This window comes from Lolium rigidum, chromosome 3, assembly GCF_022539505.1.
Source record: "Lolium rigidum isolate FL_2022 chromosome 3, APGP_CSIRO_Lrig_0.1, whole genome shotgun sequence".
NCBI lineage: Eukaryota > Viridiplantae > Streptophyta > Magnoliopsida > Poales > Poaceae > Lolium > Lolium rigidum.
The window spans coordinates 165,086,513-165,112,091 of record NC_061510.1 but is presented as its reverse complement, the minus strand read 5'-3'; the positions used below and the strand labels follow the sequence as shown (position 1 = coordinate 165,112,091).

General features: G+C 42.2%; 2 protein-coding genes across 2 annotated transcripts; both read right to left on the bottom strand.

Moving 5' to 3' along the window:
• Positions 1–2,834: 2,834 nt before the first annotated feature.
• On the bottom strand, positions 2,835–4,258 carry LOC124698584. The gene is made up of 3 exons (XM_047231068.1): positions 3,974–4,258; positions 3,511–3,729; positions 2,835–2,970 (listed from the first exon to the last, which is right to left on the bottom strand). The coding sequence occupies exons 1-3, from the start codon at positions 4,247–4,249 to the stop codon at positions 2,917–2,919; spliced, it is 549 nt and encodes a 182-aa protein (XP_047087024.1). The 5' UTR covers positions 4,250–4,258; the 3' UTR covers positions 2,835–2,916.
• A 1,133-nt stretch (positions 4,259–5,391) lies between these two features.
• Positions 5,392–9,211, bottom strand: LOC124698583 (ATP-dependent Clp protease proteolytic subunit 6, chloroplastic-like). Its single transcript, XM_047231067.1, has 9 exons — positions 9,117–9,211; positions 8,985–9,019; positions 8,033–8,102; positions 7,698–7,902; positions 7,505–7,570; positions 6,215–6,355; positions 6,062–6,115; positions 5,840–5,932; positions 5,392–5,756 (listed from the first exon to the last, which is right to left on the bottom strand). Exons 1-9 carry the CDS (start codon positions 9,182–9,184, stop codon positions 5,709–5,711), a joined length of 780 nt encoding a protein of 259 aa, XP_047087023.1. The 5' UTR covers positions 9,185–9,211; the 3' UTR covers positions 5,392–5,708.
• Positions 9,212–25,579: the final 16,368 nt, after the last annotated feature.

The window sequence follows — 25,579 nt, the reverse complement described above, 5'->3', positions numbered from 1 at the left end:
CCCTCTGTGGTCGCCATGGCTTCGTGCCAGGGAGGAAGACAATCATGAATGAGGCATGAGGTGATCATGCGATATGGAGAGAGAGGAAGTACAGTACCGTGTATGATGTATGTTGATGAGTTAACACAGTATAGAGGGAGAAAAAACGCTAACTAGCAAGAAAAACCGGTTCAAAACTTATCAAAAAGGGTAGAAGGTTCAATTCTGAACGGTTTATAGAATTCAGGGTTGAAGAATGAACCAAAGTAAAGTTGAGGGTTGTAATCTGAACATTGAGACAAGTTTAGGGGGGTAAATTGGACTTCTCTCAATCTGTTTCGCTCGGTCATCTATTTCACATTCTTTTCGTTTGACTTTCGCTCCGCTCTATTTCCATTTTATTCCGCTGGTGGGTTACATACAAGGAACTAAGGAAAGAATGACAACTCGCACTCTCCGAAGGATTGTCCCTTGTGACCTATCTCTCTCCCCCTAGCCGCCGCCTTCAAGAAACTCGGCCTCCACCTCCGCCTCTACCATAGATCGGTTCCCCTCCTCCGGCCGGCCTCGCTGGTGTCGGGAAGGGTGGGGGAACATGATCTATGGGTAGAGTTTTTCAGAGAAGTAGTATTTTTAATAGATTAGATTAGGGTTTTGGTGTTCATCTCATTTTGGCCTCCGCCTCAATGAAGATGTTATCGTCTATAATAAGTGATTTTCTAGGCTTCGTTCGATGGCGAGATCTCCTTCACAACGTTAATGGTGGTGTTGGAAGATTACAGTTCTCTAGGTATGTGCCTTCAGATCTTGCTTCGCCATATTGGGTTTGGATATTTTCTCATGGTTGTCGCGAGGAGTCTTCTCGCAATATTTATCCCGGCTGCTACATCGACAATGGTGATTCGTACTCTTGGCTCCCAACGACGTTGACCATGTTGTTCGGTTATTTTTTCTGGTGTACTAGTGTTGGTACTCTTGCCAATATTGATTGACTACATTAATAGTTATGTGTGTGCATGTATCCTTAACATTGCGGCTCAAATTAAAATTATGAAAGAACCTTTGTCGGTATTCACAGGTCTACTATTTGATATCTATCTTTAGCTGCATTCAGATAAGTACAAGATTGTGTCATGGAAGAAGAAATAATTTGAAGCCCTCGAAGATTTAATCGTTTCTTTTAAACTTTATTTTGTAATCATTGGAGAAAGCTTGTGTATCTCTACCATGTACTATTTATTGCTATGAATATATGTGGTACTGATTGTCAAAAGAAAAAAAAAAGGGAATGACAAAAGACACTGAAATGGGCTAATAGGCAGTGGTGGAGCTTAATCGAAACTTTAGCGGGGCGAAGCTGCAAAATGGCGTATATTTTTTCAAATGGAAAATTTTAAAACCCTCTCCGGCCCAAATTAATTGATGCAACATAGGCAGGAGGGAGCACATAGAGATTTTATACTGCATCCTGCACAATTGCTCTTACAAGCTTTTCAAACTCCGATTCAAACAGGAGGAGTACACCATGCTAATGTGCCTTGATCATCGGGTCAGGCGCTGATGAGCCCATTGTTCATTGTCTTTGGAGGAGCCTTGTTTGGCGGACGCCCAGAGGTAGGCGCTGCTGCGAGCCTCCATCGACCCCAACGACAGCCCGAGCACACGCAATGAAATGAATGGGATGGCGGTGCCCCTGTCCAGCATTGCATGGTCGGCATGCAAGAGGGACAACTACATCAACTTCAATGACTACTATGGTGGCACAAAAGGGGGCAGAGAAGGCCCTAGCGGCGTAAGGACGGCGAGGAGGAGATAGACTACAGCTGGTTCTATTACCACCACGGTGATAACGGATTTTAGTTTAGTTTATGTTTAAATTTTAGCTGAATTTCTTTCAAGTTTGTAACATATAAAAGTATGAATAAAATTTAGAATCATTTAAAAAATCTTATTGGGGCATGACTAAGGAGAGGCGTACCTCATAAACGGCTACTAGTGTTGCCGCCCCTATACGCTTGATTTGGCGCTATTGCCGGACGGCCTACAGGGACGCGACTTGAGATGCTCTAAAAGATGTATATATGGGACATAACATGCCATAGGGATGTCCATATAAATTAAAATTTTAATGTGACTATAAATTTAACTTATAAGAATAGAAATACAATATAACTTGCAACAAATAGAGTGGCCCAAACCAAGAACAATCTGGTCTGAAGTCCAGCGACACTTACCAATACCACTTAGATAGAACTGCATCTTCATTGCAATAAAGTTTTGAGTAATTTTGAACTTTGTTTTGCATCATCAATCAATCAGCCGAGGATTTCTCAGGCCTTAGACTACGAATCCACACCCAAAACTACAGAATATCCGTGCAAAAATTTACCCTAAATGCAAGCAATACAATGTTTCACTATGTGGGAAAACTATTACTATCATTTTTGGACACCTATGATCAAATTTGTAAAGCTGGTCAAGTTCTTTGTTGAAAGTTTGGCACTTTGTGTAAATTTTCCTTCATTCCGGTTCGTGAGAGATAAACAAACTGTACTAGTGGTGGTAATAAAAAAAACCAGTTGTAGTCGAAACAGTTGCCAGTGTTCGTGAGAGATTAAGGTAAAACGTTTCTCAAAGAAAAACATTCAATTTTTTAAACAAAAGCAGTAGTACAAGTCTGCTACGCTACTCCCTCTGTTCCAATATATAAGACGTTTGGAACAGAGATAATAGATTCTATGTATTCTGCGTTACTACATAGGAAATCAATGCGTGGCATAAGAACAATGCTTTACTGGGGGCAATTTTACATTTTATGTCATGCAAAGCTTTTGATTATCCTCCCATAAAAAAAATTAGTTTACATCGAAGCCTCAAAGTCCAACTTCTGATATTGTATTTGTTGTTGGCGCACAGGATGCATCTTCAGTTTTGAAACTACAGCTTCACTCCGCCATGATCATTATTCCTGATGTTATCCTTACCATCTACCTGCAAATAGTGACCAAGAATGAGAAAGCCACTTAATAGTTCGACTAGTAAAAACAATATAATGTCAATGAAGTTTGGCAGTGAACAGGCTGGTCTTCTGAAAAAGTTTTGGGAAGCTTTTTTGTGTGTTTGCAATCGCTACACAGTTCTAGGAGTTGCAAGAATGGTTCTAGATCAGACAGAACAATTGACAGCTTGGTGTACATTGATCATTTTCATATTTCATTTATACGACAAATTGATCAAGCAGGACGCTTATGGAGCTAATTAGATGGGTTTGGCAATCCTGCTAAACAAGTAGAGGTACTGTACCCAAAGTTTAAATAGGCTGACTAGACACTGAAACAAGCAAAATTAGAAGAATGGCATTGCAATCTGGCTCGAGTGGAAACCAAACCATAAATAGCATGGCCATTAGGTTTACAGTGATGCTTTTACAGTAGCTTATTTTAGAAGGATTAAAAGCAATGTCAAAGGCACGACGTGGCTGTGGTGTGACATGGGTAAGGATTGAACTTGTGAAGTCTGTCAATTTCGTACCTCGTTTGCATTCACCGGCTGCTCAAGCTCGAGCCTGTGGGCTGACATCCGAGCAATCTCAGAGATGGCCGCATCACGGACCTGCATATCGTCACCACCAAGCTCCTCGTAGGCAGCCTCGAACGCTTCCTGCCAGAAGCGTGGAAGGCGCACCTCGTCGCTAGTGCGCGTGTACATGTCCCACATCCGACCAACTAGCTTCTCCCTTTCCTCCATCTCCTGCTCAAGTCGTAAAGAGGGAAAGTTCAGATGCCTATTTTCAGTTTTTCACAACAGATTCTCCACGGACGGAGCCTCCGTGTTTCGAAGACTAACAGTAAGGCGTGCACCTCGACACGCATTTTTTTTCGATTGTGTGTACGAACAGAGACGGACCATTCAGCAAGCATTTAGCAGGTAATGAATGAACGCGAGTGGGGTGCGAAAGCGAAACGAATGTAGGGGAAAAGGGCAGCGTACGTACGAGGGAGTCGAGGTCGTCCCGGAGCGGCGCGTCTAGGTCCCCCGAGCCGAAGGCGGCGAGGTCGCCGGCGGACCAGCGTAGGGAGACGGAGGCGGCGGACATGGACCAGAGCGCGAGGAGCGCGATGGCGGCGAGGGCCCACACCTTGTAGCGCCCCTTGCCCAGGACCGCGGCCTCCGCGGCCCCTCCCACGGAGGAGACAGCAGCAGGGATGGCGATCTTGGTGGCCTGGAGAAGCGGCGCGGAGGTGGGGCTGTCGCCGGCGAGGGACTTCATGGTGCGTCGGTGGTGGTGGTGGGAGTGTGTTTAGTGAGCCGGTGGTGATGATGGGGTTGGTTTTTGTAATTAGTGAGGTTGGCCGCGTGGGCCCGGTTCCGATCCGGTGCCACTAGCTAGCCAGCGGTGCGTGCGATTAGTGGAGAAATACTGAACCACCAGCGGCTCGGTTGAGCACTTGAGCTGCTGGGAACTGAACGGCAAGGCTATAGACTATAGTGGATCGATCAACACCATCCTGCAAGCAGGCACTGCAACAGCCAACAGGCAACACATACCAACATCACCCAAGCTGCTCTCAGCACAGCTCAACAACAACAATATCATAGCCTTTTTTCCAAACAAATCAGGGTAAGCAAGATATGAAATGCAGCAGAAATAAAAGGAAGTCAAAAACAAGAACAGGATACATTTCAATAAATAGATCGCTGATCTTCGTACAGTCCTATCAAGATCCAAGACTTTAGATACATTTCCATCTCTCATGTCTCTTTTACCGCCTCCGCCCAAGGCAACTTTCATCGTCCTCTACCTTCTTCTAGTTTCCTCCATACGCTCAAGCTACCTTAGTCCATGTTGGACAAGCTTCTTGTCAATCGGTGTCACCTCTAGCCTATCGCGATTTACCTCGTTCCTAATCCGATCCTTTCTAGTATGGCCGTACATCCATTGTAGCATGAGCATCTCCACAACACTCATTTGGTGTATGCGTTATCTTTTAGTTGGCTAACATTCTGGCCCATATAGCATCGTTGCTGCCACTTCATCCATCCTGCATCTCCGTCTTCGCCACCAACACCAGTAAAACTGCATCGCATGTACTCAGTCTTGGTCCTGCTAAGTCTAAACGACTTCAACTCCAACATCTCCCTCCATAGCTCTAACTTCCTATTCACACCGGCCCTGATTTCATCTACTAGCACCACATCATGAACAAAAAGTATACATCAAGGAATAACTCCGCCTATGCTTTTTAGAAATAGACGGTCCCAAACCCGAGTAAAGGAGGAGGGTTGTGCGAGCCAACGGAAAACCCAGCCGTTCCTACGGATGTGAAACCCAATAGAAATTCAACACAGCTGAGCATTTGCCAGAAAATAAGCACACAGGTAACTCAAGAATCTGGCACACAGGAAGTCGTACAACATGCATAAATTGTACTCCACGGCACATGTTGTCTTCGTTTGCAATCTCCAAACAAGAATTTACGCCCCGTCTGCCACAACGTGGTGAAAAGCGCGTCCTGGTTTGCCTCAATCTAACTGACAGTCTACTCTAAACACTCTCCTTGGCTCAGCGCAAGCATATTTGGCACCATGGAGCTGGTGTTTACGACCCCTCACTCGCAGCTGCAACAAAGTTTCCAAGAGGCAAATGACATCCCATCTCTATCCATCCCCACCAAACTGGCAACCGTCTACGTATCTAACTCGAGCTCCAATTTTGCAGCAGGGTTTGCCTACAATCTGGTTTCCAGTAGTGTGTCGAGTAGTCCGAAATCCATGGCCTGGGTAAAACAGAGGGCCAAATGTAAATTTCATAGCTTGCCACCACAGGTTGCTTTCTTCTGTTACTTAAAGGAGAGGTTACCTCCGAGGCAGACATGAAGCGATCCCTCTCTGTCCACTGTTGCACCATATCCACAGGTTGCCCCGTGAAAGCAGCAAACATTTTGTCAACTTTCTGCATGCACAAGGTTTCAGGAGCTTTGGTTTAATTGCAGCCAACATGAACACTACTTCCTCGAAAATCTGAGGGGAAACATGCCAAAAATAAGGTAATAGACTTGTTCGTGGTCACAAAATTACTTACATCTCGAGCATAAACTGTTTCCCCAACTTGTCGCCTCACCTCTTCCGTGTTACCCTGCAGGTGACCCGATTGTTAGCATCAAAGCAAACTTCAATGCTGGTAACTGTCAAATTAGTCACAGAAGATTAAAATTACATCCCGCTATAATCGTACCTCTGATCCACCTTGAGGTTGATGAATCATTACTCTAGCATTAGGCATTGCATAGCGCATTCCCTTCTCACCGCCAGCGAGAATGATCGCTGCTTGGCTAGCAACAACACCAAAGCACACTGTCCCAACTTTCGGTTTGATCTGTTTGTGGGAAATAACACAAATATCTCAGGCGTTGGCATAGAGCATCAAAATGAAACTAATTCTCTGGGTCTACTTATCACACATGTTGCAAGTCTTTGGTGAATGGCAAAAAAAAGCACTCTGTACAGAAACACAGCTAATTTAAATGCACCACCGAAATTCATTTGGAAGAATTATAACTTATCCTTCATGACAAACAGGCCAAATCCATGCCAATGATTCGTAATAAAGAAAATATTAATATCAGCATTTTTTAGTTTGGGACTGCTAACCAAATGTTCAAAAGAAATATTTCACACAAGTTGTAAGGCAATATACGACTATACGAGCGTTATGCAATATCACGGGCATGCAAATCCCTATGGGAGGCTATCCTGGCAAGATAATATAATACGTTTAGAGAGTGGTAACCAATTGTAGCATGTAGGAATAAGAATGTCTGGTAGTAGAGATTTACCAAGCACAATGTGAATGCTGTTTGGAATACACCGTCTAATATGTTCACAGTTCGTCATTTTACAGCACTAATATGTTGTCCTTTTTTACTTTCCCATGATATATATGCAATGACATTGCGCTACTAATTACAAATCTAAGGGTCTCGGATGCAATATAAGAAAATCCAATATACGCCCTAAGAAGAGGCTAAATAAAGTAAAAAAAGAAAGCAAGGGAAATAACGGTTAACCTCCATGTGTGATGTATGTACAAGACATAAACATTTTTGTCCCGGCCAGCCGAAAAAGACTGCTTTTAAGGCTAGATCAGAGTTGGGAAATGACGTGTGGCCAGCAACAACTGTACCAAGCCATTATAAGAATAAAACTCTTAAGCACTACCATGGTTTTAAGAGTAGCTTTTGCGTTGCATTATGGTTTCCTTTTAATACTGAAAGCAAACTGTAGTTTACATGTAAGCACCTACTCATATGATTAACATTTATAAACAGAAGGCACAAAAATGTTTTGTGCTGTATTTGTGATGATTTTAGTGCCAACAACATAAATCTTAATCATATGGAAGAAATGTTGTGCATGAACAAGAACCAAAACATTTCATGGAACTACAGAAATGAAGAATGTGTGTGTGTTGCGGGGGTGGGGGGGGGGGGGGTGGGGGGGAGTAAAATGATTATAGATGGCGTACCCAGGACATGCAATCATAAATTGCTAATATGGAATAGAGACTTCCGCCAGGACAGTTAAGATAGATCTGGTAAAGAAGAAGAAATAGCTTGAATGATGTAAAAGAGCATATAGAGAAAAAAAAAAAAGAGAACTGGTAACACATTAAGGCAAATATTGTTATGAAGCTAAATAAAAAACAAATGTACACTAACCAGAATATCACCCTCTTCGTCAATAGCGGAAAGTGTGACAAGCTGTGATATTACACGCTGTGCCACTTGTGAGTTAATATATTGACCAATGAAGATTATACGATTTCCCAACAGTACCGTTGCCAGATCAAGAGGGCCACCGGGAGTCATGATAGCAGGCATTAAAGGTGGATTTTCACTCTGTGATGCCACGATTGTATTTTGCCTATAGATGATAATTTACAATGTTACGGGTGCACTTCAGTAAGGACTGGAAAAATAAATAGCCAGGCTTCTTATACGCAACCCAGATTAAAAATAGACAAGGTCAACCATGGTAGCTTCAAATACATCACCTCAGATAAGATTGACAGTGTATCCTCTCATTGAACCGTGCAGAAACACCAGGTGTTACAACTTGCAGTCCTATATGTACAATTTGAGTGAGACAGAAACTTAACCATTGACAATAATAGTATAATACAATAAAGAAAAAATGGACACAGAAAAATAGTGTGAAAGAATGTAGGACACAAATGTTCTCCATTTTTTGTGGCTTGGGTTTCAGAATTGCGAGAAGGCCAGCGGTACATGATGTCGGGGTCTAGGGCTATATGGATATCTAAGGGACTTTGCATTAACCTCCTGGCTCTGGCAGCACTTGCCTCAGTCTGTTGTGGGGGATGCTCCGACTCCAACACTTTTGACTTTAGAAATTCTTATTGCTTCAACAAAATGTGTAAAAGCTTTTTTCTTATATGGTACTCCAACTCCAAAACAGACCTTTCCTATTACGACTTCCTATAGATAAGAAAGAGAGGTCCAACGCAGATCAATCTAGTTTGGACTAGTCTTTCTCCAAATTACCCGGACACAGGTCAGCATCAACTGGCTAAACTCAGCTTTCGCAACCTAGCCGATTCAAGTCAGCAACTTGTTGGTGCAAACTTTCGGTTTATACGACTTGTTGGTGCAAACTTTCAGTTTATACGACTTGTTGGTGCAACTTGTTGGTGCAAACTTTCGCAACCTAGCCGATTCAAGTCAGCTCCCTATCTATTGCTGAACAGCAAAGCTAAAGGATTACACGGTGTATACGACTGAATTACACAATCTTATCCTCAGTTTATGCAATGCGCAGTCAATTTATTCAATGACCAAAATCTACGACACCTTACTGAACCCGGATCAGATCAAACGATTCAACTCCAAACAGTACTCGCCTACACAAACTTAATCCGTTGCTCCACCCAACCGGTAGAAGAATGTAATTACAGATGCCAACGGAAAGTACAGAAAGAAGCTCACCTCGTAGGCCCGGGCAGGCAGTGCTTCCGCTCCGCCTACACAAAGGAGAGCGGGCAAAGAATAGGTGAAAACGAGCTGTCGATGATTAGAAAAAGGCGGGAGAAGCTGTGGAGGTAGAGAGGGGCTGTTTACCTGTGCGAGAGTAGGCGGGAGGGAGAGGCGCGGACGGCGAGAGGGGTGGAGATGGCCATGGGCGCCATCGGAGGCGGAGGCCGGAGGTTGTCTGAGTGCGGTGGCGAACAGACGACTGACGGTGACGAGGAGATGAGGTTGGACTCACACGGCTTTGGGCTGGGTTAGTTGGGCTGGGTTGTTGGGCTGGGCTTCTGTGAACACTGAACAGACGGCTGACAAGACGATGAGGTGAGGTTTGGACTCACGCAACTTGGTTTGGATTGCTGGGTTACAACAAAAGTTTGACAAGAAAGTAGTAATTAAGCGTCTACTAACCAGACCACCTGGTTGTCTCTCCTCTCAGCCGCCGCCTCAATCCTAGCCGCCTCCAGTTTATCCTCCTCCATAGATTGATTCCCCCTCTTTCGATCGGCTTCGTCGGCGTCAGGAGGAGTGGGGAACCCGATCTATGCGTGGGATTTCGAATAAAAGTATTGTTTTCATTAGATTATGGTAAGATTTTGGTAGCCGTCTTCTTGTTGATTTCCCCTCAATGGAGATGGCATCGTCTGCAATAAGTGATCTTCGGCTTTCGTTCGGCGACGAGATCTTCTTCCCGGCGTCAATGGTGGTGTTGAACTATCACAATTTTCTAGGTATGGATCTTCGGATCTTGGTTCGCCAGATCGATTTTGGATCTTTTGTCGTTGTTGCCGCGAGGAGGATTATCCTCGCAGTTTTTGTCCCGGCAGCTACGTCCTTGACAATGGTGATTCGTACTCTTGGCTCTCCATCGACAACGACAAAGCTAGTCGGTTATTATTCCCTGACATAGTGGTGTTGGTACTCTTGCCGATGTTGTATGACTGCTTTAATGGTTGCGTGCGTGCACGCAGCCTTGGCATTGTGGCTCAAAAAATTATGGGAGAACTTTCGTCGGTATCTACAGGTCTGTGTTTTGTTATCTATCTTTGGCTGCCTTCAGAAGAGTACAAGATTGTGTTATGGAAGAAGAAAGAAATTGAAGACCTCGAAGATTTGTTACTATCTTTTAGACTTTATTTTGTAATCGTTGAAGTCAGTTCATGTATCTCTACCATGTACTATTTTTTGCTATGAATATATGTGGTATTGATTGTCAAAAAAAAAGTTTGACAAGAAAGTAAGAAACATACATTACCCACAAACACGACAATGAGAGAATATCATGCTAAGAGCATGTCTAACAGACCCCTTAAAAGGCCCAACCCCGTAAAATAACCGCCAATATACGGGGTAGAGCTCCACCCGGCCGTCTAGCAGATCCCGTAAAACACGCCCCCGCGTCGATTTTTTACAGTTTTGGCTACGGGGTGGCTTTTGGCCTCCTACTTGTACGGGGTGGGAGGCTGAATACAGGGCCAACCCCTCACTCGTGGCGCGCTGAACTTTCAGAAAATCGCGACGGGTGGAGCAGCCGGACGCGTGTGCAGCCGATGGCGTCGGAGCCGGCACGGGCGGGAAGCGCGCGAGGCGCGACGCAGTGCGAGCGGCAGCTGCCGGTGCTGCCAAGCCGGAGATGCAGGGGGGCGCGGGCATGGTGGACACAGACGGACCAGTGGCGGGCGGGGGCGGGCGGAGGAGCAGTGGCGGGCGTGGTCAGGCGGACGGAGCCATGGCGGGCGGGCGAATGGAGCCATGGCGGGCGGGTGCGGGCGTGGTTGGGGCGGGCTGAGCCGTGGCGTGCGGGAGCGGGCGGGCGCGGGCGGAGCCGTGGCGTGCGGGGGCGGGCGGGCGCGGGCGGAGCCATGAGGGGAGCGGCCGGCCGCGGCGGGCAGGGCCTGGGGCAGGGGGTGGCTGGAGGAGGAAGAAGGAGAGGAGGAAGAAGAGGAAAAAATGAAGAAAAAAAATTGATTTGGCATATTCTAGGAATATACTCTTTTACAGTTTAGAGATACGGGGTCTGCTAGCTCGGACGAGTTTTCGGTCAATCAAAACCGAATACAGGACCCTCTACTCGTGTTATACGGGGCAGAAATTTAAGGGGTCTGTTAGACATGCTCTAACAGAGTCTTATTCCTTGAAAGCATGAAAATCTTCCATCAACTAGGAACCGGAAACATTGCATACCTGAGACACCCACTAAGCGAAATAGGAGCACTCATCTGGTATAGTAGATACTTAGCAAGCACCTCATGCACATACTACAGAAGCAGTCACTACTATCAACCGTTGGTCCATCAAAACATAAATCTGCATAGCCCTACCACCGTCGATACCACCATGGCGCCGGACAGTGTCTCCATGAGGATTCCAACAATCCCGCCAAATTCGCACAATATTGACGTTGAGACGTCCTCCTACACGACGTGTGTGACGAATCACACACGTGATGCAAGAGAAATTACTACAAGTAGTTACATTACGATAGGTTTACAATAAAATCCGCAAGTACTCGCCCCAAAATGCAAGCCGAGATAGATACTTAAAAAAGGGAGAGCGGTGGGCCATAATAAAGGAGCAAGGAAGTGATGGGCAACCTTAGTCTATGGGTGTGTTTGGTAGCCCGGGGAAACCGAGAATAACTATCTCTTCTCATACACATGATGACCCTAGCTAAGTTGAAATGAGATGAGATGTTGTTTGGTAGCACATGTATGAGCTGAGATGAGATTGGATGAGATGGTGTTTGGCAGGCACATGTATGAGATGAGATAGGTGAAGCATTTTTTTGCAAATAGGCCCTCAAACACAGTAACCAAAAATCCACCGGGTCCTTCAACTCGATTTGCACGTACGAGTAGAACTGGTCGCGGGTCGTGGCTCGCCGGAGGTGGTGGGCGTTGGGCGAGACTGGTGGCGGCTGGCGGCCAGGGAAGGGACGGCGTCGGGATGCCAGGGGAGGAGCGGCGTCGGGCGGCCAGGTGTTAGGATCCTTCTAAGGGAGGAACGATCCAGATATGGGAAAACACAGCAAGGTATCTACTGGAAGGATAAATCAATATCTAAAGAAGAATATTGAAGAACTGGGAGTAACGAAAGAACAACATCAGGGAAATATTTTAGGGTTTTCATATATCGCGTCGCCCTTCCACCCTCTCTCCATCTTGTAAGGAGTACGCTGGAGCCGCGATTAATTAGTCATTACAGTAATCTGCACTCAGTGCAATAATGATAGTGCTTAATACATTAAAACGACCATAAACAAGAATGGTAACTAGGACTCTGAGCCGTTGGATCCTTGGTTGTGCAATCAGTGGCTGCCGTTGCAGGGGCGGAGACAGGGCGAGCAGGGGCTATCGGCCCCCTCAACAATTCTCCTTGTTCACCGGTAGTTCTAAGCAGTGTATACATCGTTAATTTCCAGTCGTTTGGTATCCATCATTTGAACCTGCAATCCTAGAATTCATTTTAAAAATCCATAGGTGGGCTGTTTGGTTGCCACAGAATTGGGCCATTATTTTATTTAGGAAATCCAGCAAAATGATGCAATGTGTAATCACAATTCCGAGCTCAAACCTGTCATTCACAATTCCTGTGGCAACCAAACAAATTCAATATTGAATTCTACTGTCATTTACAATTCCTGTGGCAACCAAACAAGTATCCAATTCTGGAATTACAATATAAATGAAATGAATACATGTATTCATTTCAAAATGCTACAAATGAAATGAAAAACTGGCTTCCAAAGGACTTCTTGGTCTTCGGCGGGCGATTACTTGGCAGGGAAATAGAAGCGTAAGTTCCTGTAGGCCAACAGTCCATAACGATTAGTATTCAGCTACGCAGCCTAGCCTATACCGTAAGCCTATACCTTGCCCACTAACTGATCGCTTCATTCATCGGCTTTTGGTTGTCTTGCTTATCCCCATCACCCACCGACGCTAGGGCATGACGCCCCATAGATGGAGTCAGGCGCGTCGCTCAACTTCGGTCACCATAATGGCGCACAGGCGCAGGGCGCGTGTGGCTGCTGCGCATCACCACCCATATCCAGTTCATCTACGGGACGCCTCGGATCCCAGGTAAGTAGTCTTTTGTAGATCCGTGATAAATTAGGTTCTGCCTTGTCTTCAAAAGTTTAATCGAAGGTCTCCAAAAGTGAAATTAGACGCTGCCTTGTTTCCAAATAATATGCTAGACCTCCTTTTTAGTAGTACAATATAGTATAGCTTGATAATAACTGGTACAAAAATTTCACCATTGATGATATTTTAAACTGGTTTCATAAGTATGCTGAACATATAGGTACAATCTACATGATCTAGCTTTCTTTCGAATGCAAATCATGTGATATCTAACTTGATTGGTTTATTGCTATTTTATTGACAACTTGAAATATATCTCGGTGACATGTGCTGCGCGATTTTTTCTTCGACCCCCCAGGTGGATATATATTTGTGTGACATATGTTGTGCAATTTTTTCTTCGCCCCCCCCCCCATGCTTGAATCCAGGCTCCGCCCCTGTGCCGTTGGATAACTGACGGAGTGCAGTACACACCAAGATCCTGACATTACCGCCACGGGAGTCAAGACTTCAAAGCTTGAAATGAGGAAAAGTAGCTTGAATGAACTTTGCATCCTCCCAGGTCGCCTCTTGCTCGGAGAGGTTTTCCCAATGTATGAGCCATTGTGGTACAGCTACCTCGTAAGCACCTGCAGAACGAGGTATCTATCTGCGCTGAAGAATAGCCAAGGGATAGGTTTTGATTTTACCTTCAGAAGTCAGCAAGGGCAGGTGCGGATTTGGTACTGTTGCTGGACCCAAATGCTTTTTCAGTTGGTTGACATGAAACACGTCATGTATTTTGGTGCCTGATGGTAGCTGGAGCTTATAAGCCAATCATCCCACTTTGCTCAAAATTCGAAAAGGTCCATAGTATTTGGAGTTAGCTTCAACGAATTTCTTAGTCCCAGGGTTGTCTCCCTATATGGCTGGATTTTGAGGTAGACCATATCTCCTTCATCAAAGTTTCGCTCAGTTTGCTGCATATCAGCATACTTTTTCATCTTGTTATGGGCTTGTATGAGGTTGTACTGCAAGGATTTCATCATCTGTTCATGATCTTGCACAGTAGTAGATGCCTCCGTACAAGCGAGGTCACAAGGAATGGACAATTCGCCAATTTAAGGAGGAGAATATCCATACGGAGCTTGGAAAGGAGAAGTCTTGATAGCAGTGTGATAAGACAAATTGTACCACCATCCAATCAGCCCACTTTGTTGGTTCTCTGAAAGCCATGCTTCTCAGATATTGCTCTAAACATTGGTTGACCCTTTCGGTTTGACCATCACTTTCTGGGTGGTAGGCTGTGCTGAAATTCATTGGATTTGTGGGGTTCTATGGTTTACTATGGTTCTAATTAGCTTAAGGATTAGATGGATCACAATAAAGTGGAATTCATCAGGATCTATAGCTTGTATGGCTTTAGTTAAGCATAAGCATCTTAATCAATTAATTATACATGGTTACTATCATGGTTGGTATATCTTACTGGTGATAGATAGCTAGGGTTTATATGTCCTATTAGGCAGGGTTGATGGCCACTCCTTATTTACTTCAAAAGAATAACTTTTGAAGAACATATTACTTAAGTCATAAGAAGTATTTTCAATGAAGACTTATGATGTCTAGGGTTTGATATTGGATCCACTAAGTAAGGCATAGTTGGTTTCTAAATAAGATGGTTCATAAATATCTAACACTAGTAGGGTTTAGTGTGGATGGTATATGATGCAAAATATTGGGCCTGGTTTCTATTAGAGTTCATCACAATGGTGTGATGCTAAATAAGGATAATTAAGGATGATGACCTTGGTAATAGGAACTAGGTTTACACTTAGTTGACCCTACTAGATTATTTAGGTTTTATTGATATGCATACATGGAATACCAACTTATTAGTGATAGGGCTCCTATATTTTATGTGGACATGGAGACACATTTAGTTGTTAATTATGAATCTATGAATGAAAAGAAAATAACATGATCACATGTATAACCTAGGGTTTAGGTTTATAAGCAAGTTAGGATTCACATGAAATAATGGAGCTAGGGTTATTAATGGAATTATGGTTTTAGAGTTTCGCATGAAATTATGAAGTTGTGATTTTATTTATAATGGATTAGGGTTTCATATTGGTCATATAGCTCTTAATTTAATAACTTGATTATAAAGTTGAATACTTTGAAACAAAAATAATAATGGTCTTAGCATTTTATTATTTTTATAAAATTAATAACTAAGATAAATATTTTTCAGGGTTTAAATCCTTCTAATAAGGATTTAATAAAATAATGATCGAAGAAAATTATTTTTAGTGTTTTATTTAATTACTTATTGGTTTTTATTTATTTTAGAAAGTTTTCCTAATTATTGAATTTTAATTAAATTTAGGATAAAAGAAAAGGCTTAAATAATAAATGTTAAATAATTAAACATTTCTATCTATTCTCATCTATACCCAACCCAGAGAATGTTTTCTCGGCAACTCGCCATGAAGACAACAGTAGTGAAACCAACCATGATGGTTCCTATCAAGATGAAGAAGCATAGAGCGTGAGATACGCAAAACCCTAGCTAGGGATCGATAGAAATGTTTTTTTTTGAGGAGCGGGCAGTCGAACTGCCAATCGATTAGATAGAAATAGAGTGTTACTTACAGAAGGGTCGCAAGTGGACCTAAAGAAACGAAAAGCAAAGGAAAATAACCGTAAGCCGTTAGGCGCTAGACTGCATTCCCATCTCCAGGGTCATGGGTGTGCGAGTACGCCCTCTGGGCGATGTCCTCCTTGACAAGAGCCGCCACGGCCGCAGGCTGCAAGGCAGTGTTCTGAAACACCCGCCTGTTCCTCTCCTTCCAAACACCCCACATGGAGTAGATGATCGCCCCACTGGCCTCCCGCTTCTTCTCCTTCGGGAGATGGGAGATCGCCTCATCCCACCATTCGTTGAGAGACTTCCCACCCGGAGGCGGCGGGACACCAAAGGTCCCATTCCAAGCGAAGATATGTTCCCTGACAGCGGTGGAGAAGTGACAGTCAAGGGTGAGGTGTTGCACCGTCTCTTGGTGTATATGACACAACTTGCAGATCGGGTCGTGAGGCCATCCTCGGAGCGCGAGGTTGTCAGCTGTGAGAGCTTTGCCGTGCAGGGCTAGCCATGCAAAGAACCTGCATTTGGCCTCAGCATGGCCCTTCCAGAACTTGGCCGAGCGGAAAGGAGCACAGGATCCCATGAACTGGCATCGGTAAGCAGAAGCCGTCGTGTATGCGCCTGATTCCATCCATTTCCAACGAATCAAGTCTGGGTATGGTTGTAAAACCACCCCCCGTGCAGGGATAGAAATGTTTCAAAATAGTTAAATAATGGGGATTGAAACATTGATTCAATTCTCCATGGAGGTTTTTTCAAACTTGTGAGGTTGACCAAGAGTTAGAATACGAGATTCAATAAATCAAATACGGAGTAATGATTTGGGTGCAGGATGGATTGATCATCATTCCTACTACTCTTATTATTCACTTTCGTAATATTGACTTTGCGAATCTAGAGAGACATACCTACAAAAGAGATGTCGGCGAATAAGCCTAAACCTTAGGGTGGAGAAATATTATACCCTTATAGTAGGCAAGTGCTGCCAAGCGTAGGACTACGTTTAGTTTGAAGATCTAGCCACTAGATGAGAGTGGTGGAAAGCTGTCGAAGACACCAAGAACCAAAAGATGGAAGATGTCGTGAAGTTTACACATCCTGGTCTCCTTATTGACCCGAAGAGTGACCCATCGGTGTTAAAAGTAGTTAGAAAACCAACCATTTGGATTAGAAGCCTTACTATGAAGGAAACCTATTCGACTCACCTTGGAGAGATATATTGTTCACTATATGTGAATAAACATTCACCTATTGGATACTAAATCAGAATCCATAAGCCATAGATGTTTTCAAAAGATGACCTGAGGCTAAGTCCCATCCAAGATGAGCTTAGCCTAAACCTAAGATCCAAGACTATCTACAAAAGTTTCTTTTAAGGGTGGTAGAAGCCAAACCCTTGGATTATGTATAGACACCAGATGCCGCAGGAGATGATACTTGGAGATGGTACGTAGATTCATGTAAAATATAATACCCATGGGACGAGTATCCTCATAAGAATGGACGCAGTTGATGGTATGACCACATATGGTTTAGTGTCAAGTTTTCAAAGCTCAAGATTAACGTTAGAAATCTCCTCGGAGATGTTCGAAAGGAAAGCAATAGTGAGTATGAACCTTCCATAAGACCTGAACCCAAAACCTTTTCTTTCTAGCCTTTCTCGACTCTCGAGGACGAGATTCCTTATAAGGGTGGTAGTCTGTCACATCCCGAAATTTCTAAATTTCGAAATGTAAAATAAAAATAAATTAAATGCTTGATTGTTTGAACTTGATTGAACTTGATTGAAATTTCACAAAGATTTAAAACTTTTTGGAGTTATTTAAAAGAATTTTCCGAAATTTTGGTTTCCAAATACTTTTGGTTTCAAAGTATTTTCAAAACCAAACATATCTTGACTTTCAAGGTTTTCGAATCTTTAATGGATTTTTATTTGAGAAAAACAAGACCGAGAAAACTTTATTTGCAAAGTAATGCTCAAGTAGCTATATAGGTCAAGTGTATAAAATGATTATTTTATTTTCCCAAATGGATATTAAATAGGTCACTTAATGCCCTAAAAACACTATTTTGTTTTTACAAATTTTTAGAAGTTTATTTGGTGTGCATATGTTGGGTCTATCACATAAGGCCATAATGTCATAATAATAATAAAATGATATAAATAAAAACTTATAAAATTTAAGTTATTAGATTATCCTATACTGAGCAAAATAATTTTTCAAATTTTATTTCATCCAAATTGGAGGTATGAACGTTCTTTTATCGAAAAAAAACAAGTAATAGGAGAAACAAATAAAAAGGAAAAAAAGAAAAAACATAACGGGCCAGCCAGGCCAACCGGCCCAGCAGCAGCCCACGAGGCCGAGGAAGCGGCCCGATCGGACCGAGACTAAACCGACCGAGTCGGTCGTGTCCATTACCGTGAACTAGAACGATTTTCGTGCGTTTCAAACTTACCTCCACTTAAATCTTAATATCTCCATCTACACAACTTCAAATTCGGATCCATTTGTTCTCACTTGTTCCTAACTTCAAAGCCTACATTTTCCACGACCTATAGCCTATATAAATGCTCCACAGCGTCGCAGATTCATTTTCCCTTTGCTCCTCTCGAAACCATAGATCAACGAATCTTAACTCGTTGTTTTGACCACCAAAATCACCTCAAATCGCTTTGACTTTCACACAAAAGTTGTAGATCTCTTCGAGATCTTTCAATCTCGACCACATTTTCGTCCACCGTACATGGAGAATTTCGCATCGCAAGGCGTTAGGTCTGACAAAGGGAATCCTCAATTAGTTCGGGCTCGTTTGACGAAATCCAAATTCCTTTTGGTGAAAAGGTAGATCTGATCATTCTCTACAACTTTAATGTTGTAAGTTTTTCGATTTGAAGTACCAATTTGTCGCTCATCTACAGATCTATTTCGAGTCATCCGGAGCCAAATCGAGTTCCAAAACGATCCTGAATCATCGTGCGGTCAACACGAAAGTTGTTCCTCTCGTCAAGATCTTTTGATTGCTGCAAGTCTCACCTTGTTTCGATCATCGAGTAGGAAGAAAATCGTGTTACAAGATTCAGATCTTTTAAGGTATAACCCAAATCTTGTCAAACTCATTAATCCGATTTGAAAAGTAATTTGTACGTTAGATAGATCTATTAATTCTATAGAACTTTAATGTAGAAAGTTTTTCCATTAGAGCAAATTTTTCTGTCAACCTTTATGACATCATCATGATATCTGCATAGTCAACTCAGTTTGGTCAAAGTCAGTACAGTCAGCGGTACAGTCAGCAGTACAGTTAACGTCCTAGTCAAACTAGGTCAAATTCGTTTTAAATTTAATTTTAAATGTCAGATTATGTGTCTAATTTAGAAATTCAATATAAAATCATCCCGAGATCCAAATTCTACAAATTTATATCATTCGAAAGCTTATAACCTGTAGAACACGTATATGCAATAATACTGTTTAGGTTCTGTGGAAAATTTTGTATTATAATTCAAATAGGAAAATTAACTCTTTTACACTATAAAAAGTATATCAAATTATCTACTAGTCCAAAATTAACAAATTTGTAGTCTCTAGAATCCTTAGAACATGTAGAACATCATGGAACCATAAAACATCAAAGTTATTATGTGCACAAACTTGGTACATTCAAATTCGTTCAAATCACTAATCTGGTCATAACTTGAGTTCTAAAAATGATTTTGGAATGAACCCAATTATATAAGTCTTGTTTTACAGTACTCCATCCAGTAGCACCACTGTCGAAAATATTTGAACCATTTTGAAAATATTCAAATTCAAATATGAGGATCTGAGTAATTTTGGCATAACTTAAAATTTGTAAGTCATTTTAAGTTGATTCCTTTGACACATAAATCTTATTGAAACCCCATATCCAGTAGAACTCATGTTTAGTTTAGTTGAACACATTCATCATGCTCCAGTGTTCACATATGTCCAAATCATATTATCCTAGTCCATGGTATTCAATTACAATTGAGTTATTTGGGTAAATGGTGAACCTCTTAACGTTAGAATTTTCTCTTGTGCAAATGTTCTGTTGAGACACTCTACTACATAGCACATGTTTTTGAACCATTGATATCCATTAGCATCTTTAACCCACATCTTCAACATGATTCATACATATTCAACCTCATGTCCACTTAATATTATTGGCTTATATTGAACTATTCAATTTACAAATGAGTTTATTGAGTAATTCAATATATCACGAATCCATACCCAAGCCTATGTGTAATTTATACTATTTTGAGTAATTGTTGTCACATTTATTCAATCGTATTGTTGTTGCACTTTTTGTCACCTATGTGATTCAATTCAGTTGTTCCAAATTCTTTTCATGCTTCCTGAAAAGCATATAGGTTCTTCAATTATATCTTGGATAATCTATTTCTTTCTAATCATGCGACTTGCCAACCAAACTCTCACCGCCATATCTTGCAAGCCAAACCTCATGCCACACCTTAGTACCATAGAGCGATTTCCGATTATTGTCTTGTTTGATTTTGTTGTTGTTGAATGGTGTGTTTATGTTGTGCTATATTTTATCTTATAGTTCGTGTGAAGAGCGACGTGTTTTGCTGAGAGAAGTGAACGCGTTTCGACTACCAAAAAGGCAAGTGACATTCAATCCCACCTATTTTATTATGCATTAGTGTTTTTTCAACTAGTATGCATGGTAGGATTTTGATTTCAAAAGTAAAGTATTATGCTATGCTTAGCAAACCCTAGTAGTGTGTAGCTACTCCTGAACCAATTGCTAGGATGCTCTATTTCTGCTTTGCAACATCAAATGCCAAATGCTGTTTCATTATTTGGTTGTGAGTGTTTTAAAAATATTAAAATTAATAACCTTAATGAAACACCTAGGAGGATTGGTATTGCTTGGTGGGCGGCTACTCAGGGCCCCATCCCTGGCAGATAGAACCAGTGGACAGGTGGGTGGTTTTCACCTGAGAGCGCGCAGTTAAATAGTGGTTGCTCTAGACTGCACACCTGGTTTTTACCAGGGGATCGTGCGGGGGTTTACTACCTGTAATGGGTTTGAAGCCTGTGGGTTTCACTTGTGGTTGGCCACCTAGGATTAAAGAGATTATTATTGAAAGGACACAGATGTCGCCTAGAGGGGGGGTGAATAGGCGATTTAAAATTTTACGAGATGGGCTTAACAAATGCGGAATAAAACTAGCGTTTACTTTATCAAGACCAAAGTCTATATACTATGGTTCACCTATGTGCACCAACAACTTATGCTAAGCAATACAAACAACTATGTGATAGCAAGATATATAACTTCAAGCACGATGGCTATCACAAGGTAAAGTGCATAAGTAAAGAGCTCGGGTATAGAGATAACCGAGGCACGCGGGAGACGAAGATTTATCCCGAAGTTCACACTCTTGCGAGTGCTAATCTCTGTTGGAGAGGTGCGGTGGCTTAGACCTCCCGAACGCCACAAGAGGCTCACCTTGAGGTGTGGTTGCTCGATGCACACCAACGCCACAAAGGCCTCACCCCAAGATGCGGTACTCACACCACACACCGAATGCCACGAAGGCGCCTCACCTTATTCTCCAGTGACCCTCGCCACAAAGGCCTAGGTCACGGTTCCACTAAGGGATTTCCTTCGAGGCGGAAACCGGGCCTTACACAAAGCTTGGGTCACGCATCCACAACTTAATTGGAGGCTCCCAAGAAATCGCCACAAAGGCCTCAAATCCGTCTAGGGTTCCAAGAACCCAAGAGTAACAACTTTCTTGCTTTCACTTCCACGAATCACCGTGGAGAACTCAAACCGATGCACCAAATGCAATGGCAAGAACACCACAAAGATGCTCGAGTACTTCTCTCTCAAATTCCAACAAAGCTACAAAAGCTATTGGGGGAATAAGAGAGGAAGAACAAATAGGAGGAGAAACACCAAATTTCTCCAAGATCTAGATCTAGTGGATTCCCCTCACAAAGAGAAGGATTTGATTGGTGAAGATGTAGATCTAGATCTCCTCTATCTTTCTCTCAAATTGATGCAATATTCATGGTAGGAAGAGGGAGATAGCAAGCTCAAAGAAGGTCAACAATGGGGGCAAAAACGAGCTCTAATAGATGGGTAACTGATGTCTACGCACGCTTCTATTCCTGTAGACAGTGTTGGGCCTCCAAGAGCAGAGGTTTGTAAAACAGCAGCAAGTTTCCCTCAAGTGAATCACCCAAGGTTTATCGAACTCAGGGAGGTAGAGGTCAAAGATATCCCTCTCAAGCAACCCTGCAATTAAGATACAAGAAGTCTCTTGTGTCCACAACACACCTAATACACTTGTCAGATGTATAGGTGCACTAGTTCGGCGAAGAGATAGTGAAATACAAGTAATATGGATGATTACAAGTAGTAATTGCAATCTGAAATAAAAATGGTAGCAAGCGAACATGTAGCAGAACTTGTTGGAAACAATGTTTCAATGCTTATAAACAAGGCCTAAGGATCATAATCTTTCACTAGTGGACACTCTCAACAATGATCACATAATTGAATAAATAAATACTACTCTCAAACACTCTCTTGTTGGATAACAAACACCATTCATTGTGTAGGGCTGCAAAAGCACACCTAAAGCCGGAGTAAACAAGCTCCACAACGTCATAAAGGAATCACACACGATGCGCACACTGTCACCATCACACCGTGGAGAGTGACTCCGGAGTTCATATTAAAGTAACCTCTAGAGTGCATAATAGACAAGAGTAACATCTACATATTCAACTAGATTACAAAGCTCATGATCACATAAAGATCACACCATGGGAGAGAGAGATGAACCACATAGCTACCGGTACAACCCTCAGCCTCGGGGGAGAACTAATCCCTCCTCATCATGGGAGTCAGCAGCGGCGATGAAGATGGCGGTGGTGTCGATGGAGATGACTCCGGGGGCAATTCCCCGTCCCGGCGGCGTGCCGGAACAGAGACTTCTGTCCCCCGAAACTTGTCGTCGATGGCGGCGGCGCTACGGAACCCTTGGTGGAATATGACTGATTTCCCTAGGGTTTTTACTTCTGGGAGAATATATAGGCGGAAGGGCGGCCTCGGAGGGGCCCCAGGGTGCCCTCCCCACCTGGTGGCGCGACCAGGGGTGGGCCTACACCATGGTATGGTGTGGGGGCCCCTTGGCCCCCCTCTGGCCCTTCTCTGGCTCTCTGGGTCCGTCTCGGCAAAATATTGACTTCTGTCTTCGTGGGATCCAATTCCGAGAATATTTCCTGTGTAGAATTTCTGAAACCAAAAACAGCAGAAAAAATGAACTGGCACTTCGGCATCTTGTTAATAGGTTAGTCCTAGAAAATGCATAAAAACATTATAAAGTGTGAATAAAACATGTAGGTATTGTCATAAAACTAGCATGGAACATAAGAAATTATAGATACGTTGGAGACATATCAAGCATCCTCAAGCTTAGTTCCTACTCGCCCTCGAGTAGGTAAACGATAAAAAGAATAATTTCTGAAGTGACATGCTACCAACATAATCTTGATCAATACTATTGTAAAGCATATGAGATGAATGAAGTGACTCAAAGCAATGGTCTATAGTTTGCTAACAAAAAGATAATGACTAAACGACTGAATCATATAGCAAAACTTTTCATGAATTGTACTTTCAAGACAAGCATCAAAAAGTCTTGCATAAGAGTTAACTCATAAAGCAATAGATTCTTAATATAAGGTTTTGAAACAACACAAAGGAAGATTTAAGTTTCAGCAATTGCTTTCAACTTCAACATGCATATCTCATGGATAATTGTCAACACAAAGTAATATAATAAGTGCAATAAGAAATCATGTAAGAATCAATGCACATAGTTGACACAAGTGTTTGCTTGTAAGATAGAAAGAAGTAGGAAATTGACTCAACATAAAGTAAAAGAAAGGCCCTTCGCAGAGGGAAAGCAGGGATTAAATCATGTGCTAGAGCTTTTCAAGTTTTGAAATCATATAGAGAGCATAAAAGTAAAGTTTTAAGAGGTGTTTGTTGTTGTCAACGAATGGTAGTGGGCACTCTAACCCCCTTGTCAAACAGACTTTCAAAGAGCGGCTCCCATGAAGGACGTTATCTCTACCAGCAAGGTATATCATCCCTCTTCTATTTTTTTTACACATGTATTTTAGTTTTATTTATAGATGACACTCCTCCCAACCTTTTGCTTTCACAAGCCATGGCTAACCGAATCCTCGGGTGCCTTCCAACATTTCTCATACCATGGAGGAGTGTCTATTGTAAAATTAAGTTGCTTACTGATAAATCAGGGCAAAACATGTGAAGAGAATTATTAATGAAAGTTAATTAATTGGGGCTGGGCACCCCGTTGCCAGCTCTTTTTGCAAAATTATTGGATAAGCGGATGTATATGCCACTAGTCCATTGGTGAAATTCTGCCCAACAAGATTGAAAGATAAAACACCACATACTTCCTCATGAGCTATAAAACATTGACACAAATAATAAGGAGTAATAAAGTTTTGAATTGTTTAAAGGTAGCACATGAAGTATTTACTTGGAATGGCAGAAAAATACCATATAGTAGGTAGTTATGGTGGACACAAATGGCATAGGTTTTGGCTCAAGGTTTTGGATGCACGAGAAGCATTCCCTCTCAGTACAAGGCTTGGGCTAGCAAGGTTGTTTGAAGCAAACACAAGTATGAACCGGTACAGCAAAACTTACATAAGAACATATTGCAAGCATTATAAGACTCTACACTGTCTTCCTTGTTTCTCAAACACTTTTACCAGTAAAATATCTAGACCTTAGAGAGACCAATCATGCAAACCAAATTTCAACAAGCTCTACGGTAGTTCTCCACTAATAGGTTTAAACTACATGATGCAAGAGCTTAAACATGATCTACTTTGAGAGCTCAAAACAATTGCCAAGCATCAAATTATTCATGGCAATATACCAACTACCACATGAAGCATTTTCTGTTTCCAACCAAATAGCAAGAAACTCTCAAAACAAATATAAGTGAAGTAAGAGAGTACTTTCTATAAAATAACTAATAGCTCTGAACAAGAGATACATGAAAACCAAGAGCTAGAAGCTACACAGTGCGAAAACTGAATACTCAACAAATATAAGTGAAAAATAGGAGTATTCAAATGAAAAAGCGGAGCGTGTCTCTCTCCCAAACAAGATAAATAGGATCCAATTTATTCAGAGAACTAAGATAACAAAACGAAAATAAAAGCACACGGACGCTCCAAGTAAAGCACATAAGATGTGACGGAATTATAATATAGTTTCACTAGAGGTGACCTGATAAGTTATTGATGAAGAAGGGGATGCCTTGGGCATCCCCAAGTTTAGACGCTTGAGTCTTCTCGAAATATGCAGGGATGAACCATGGGGGCATCCCCAAGCTTAGACTTTTCACTCTTCTTGATCATATTATATCATCCTCCTCTCTTGATCCTTGAAAACTTCCTTCACACCAAACTCAAAGCCAATCTCATTAGAGGGTTAGTGCATAATCAAAAATTCACATGTTCAGCAAGGACACAATCATTCCCAACACTTCTGGACATTACCCACTGAAATTTAATGGAGCAAAGAAACCCACTCAAACACAGTAAAAGAGGCAATGCGAAATAAAAGGCAGAATCTGTCAAAACAGAACAGTCCGTAAAGACAAATTTTTTCGAGGCACTTAACATGCTCACATGGAAAAGCTCCAGTTGAATGAAAGTTGCGTACATATCTTAGGATTACTCATGAATTTTTTCAAGATTTTTAGATTTTTCTACATAGAG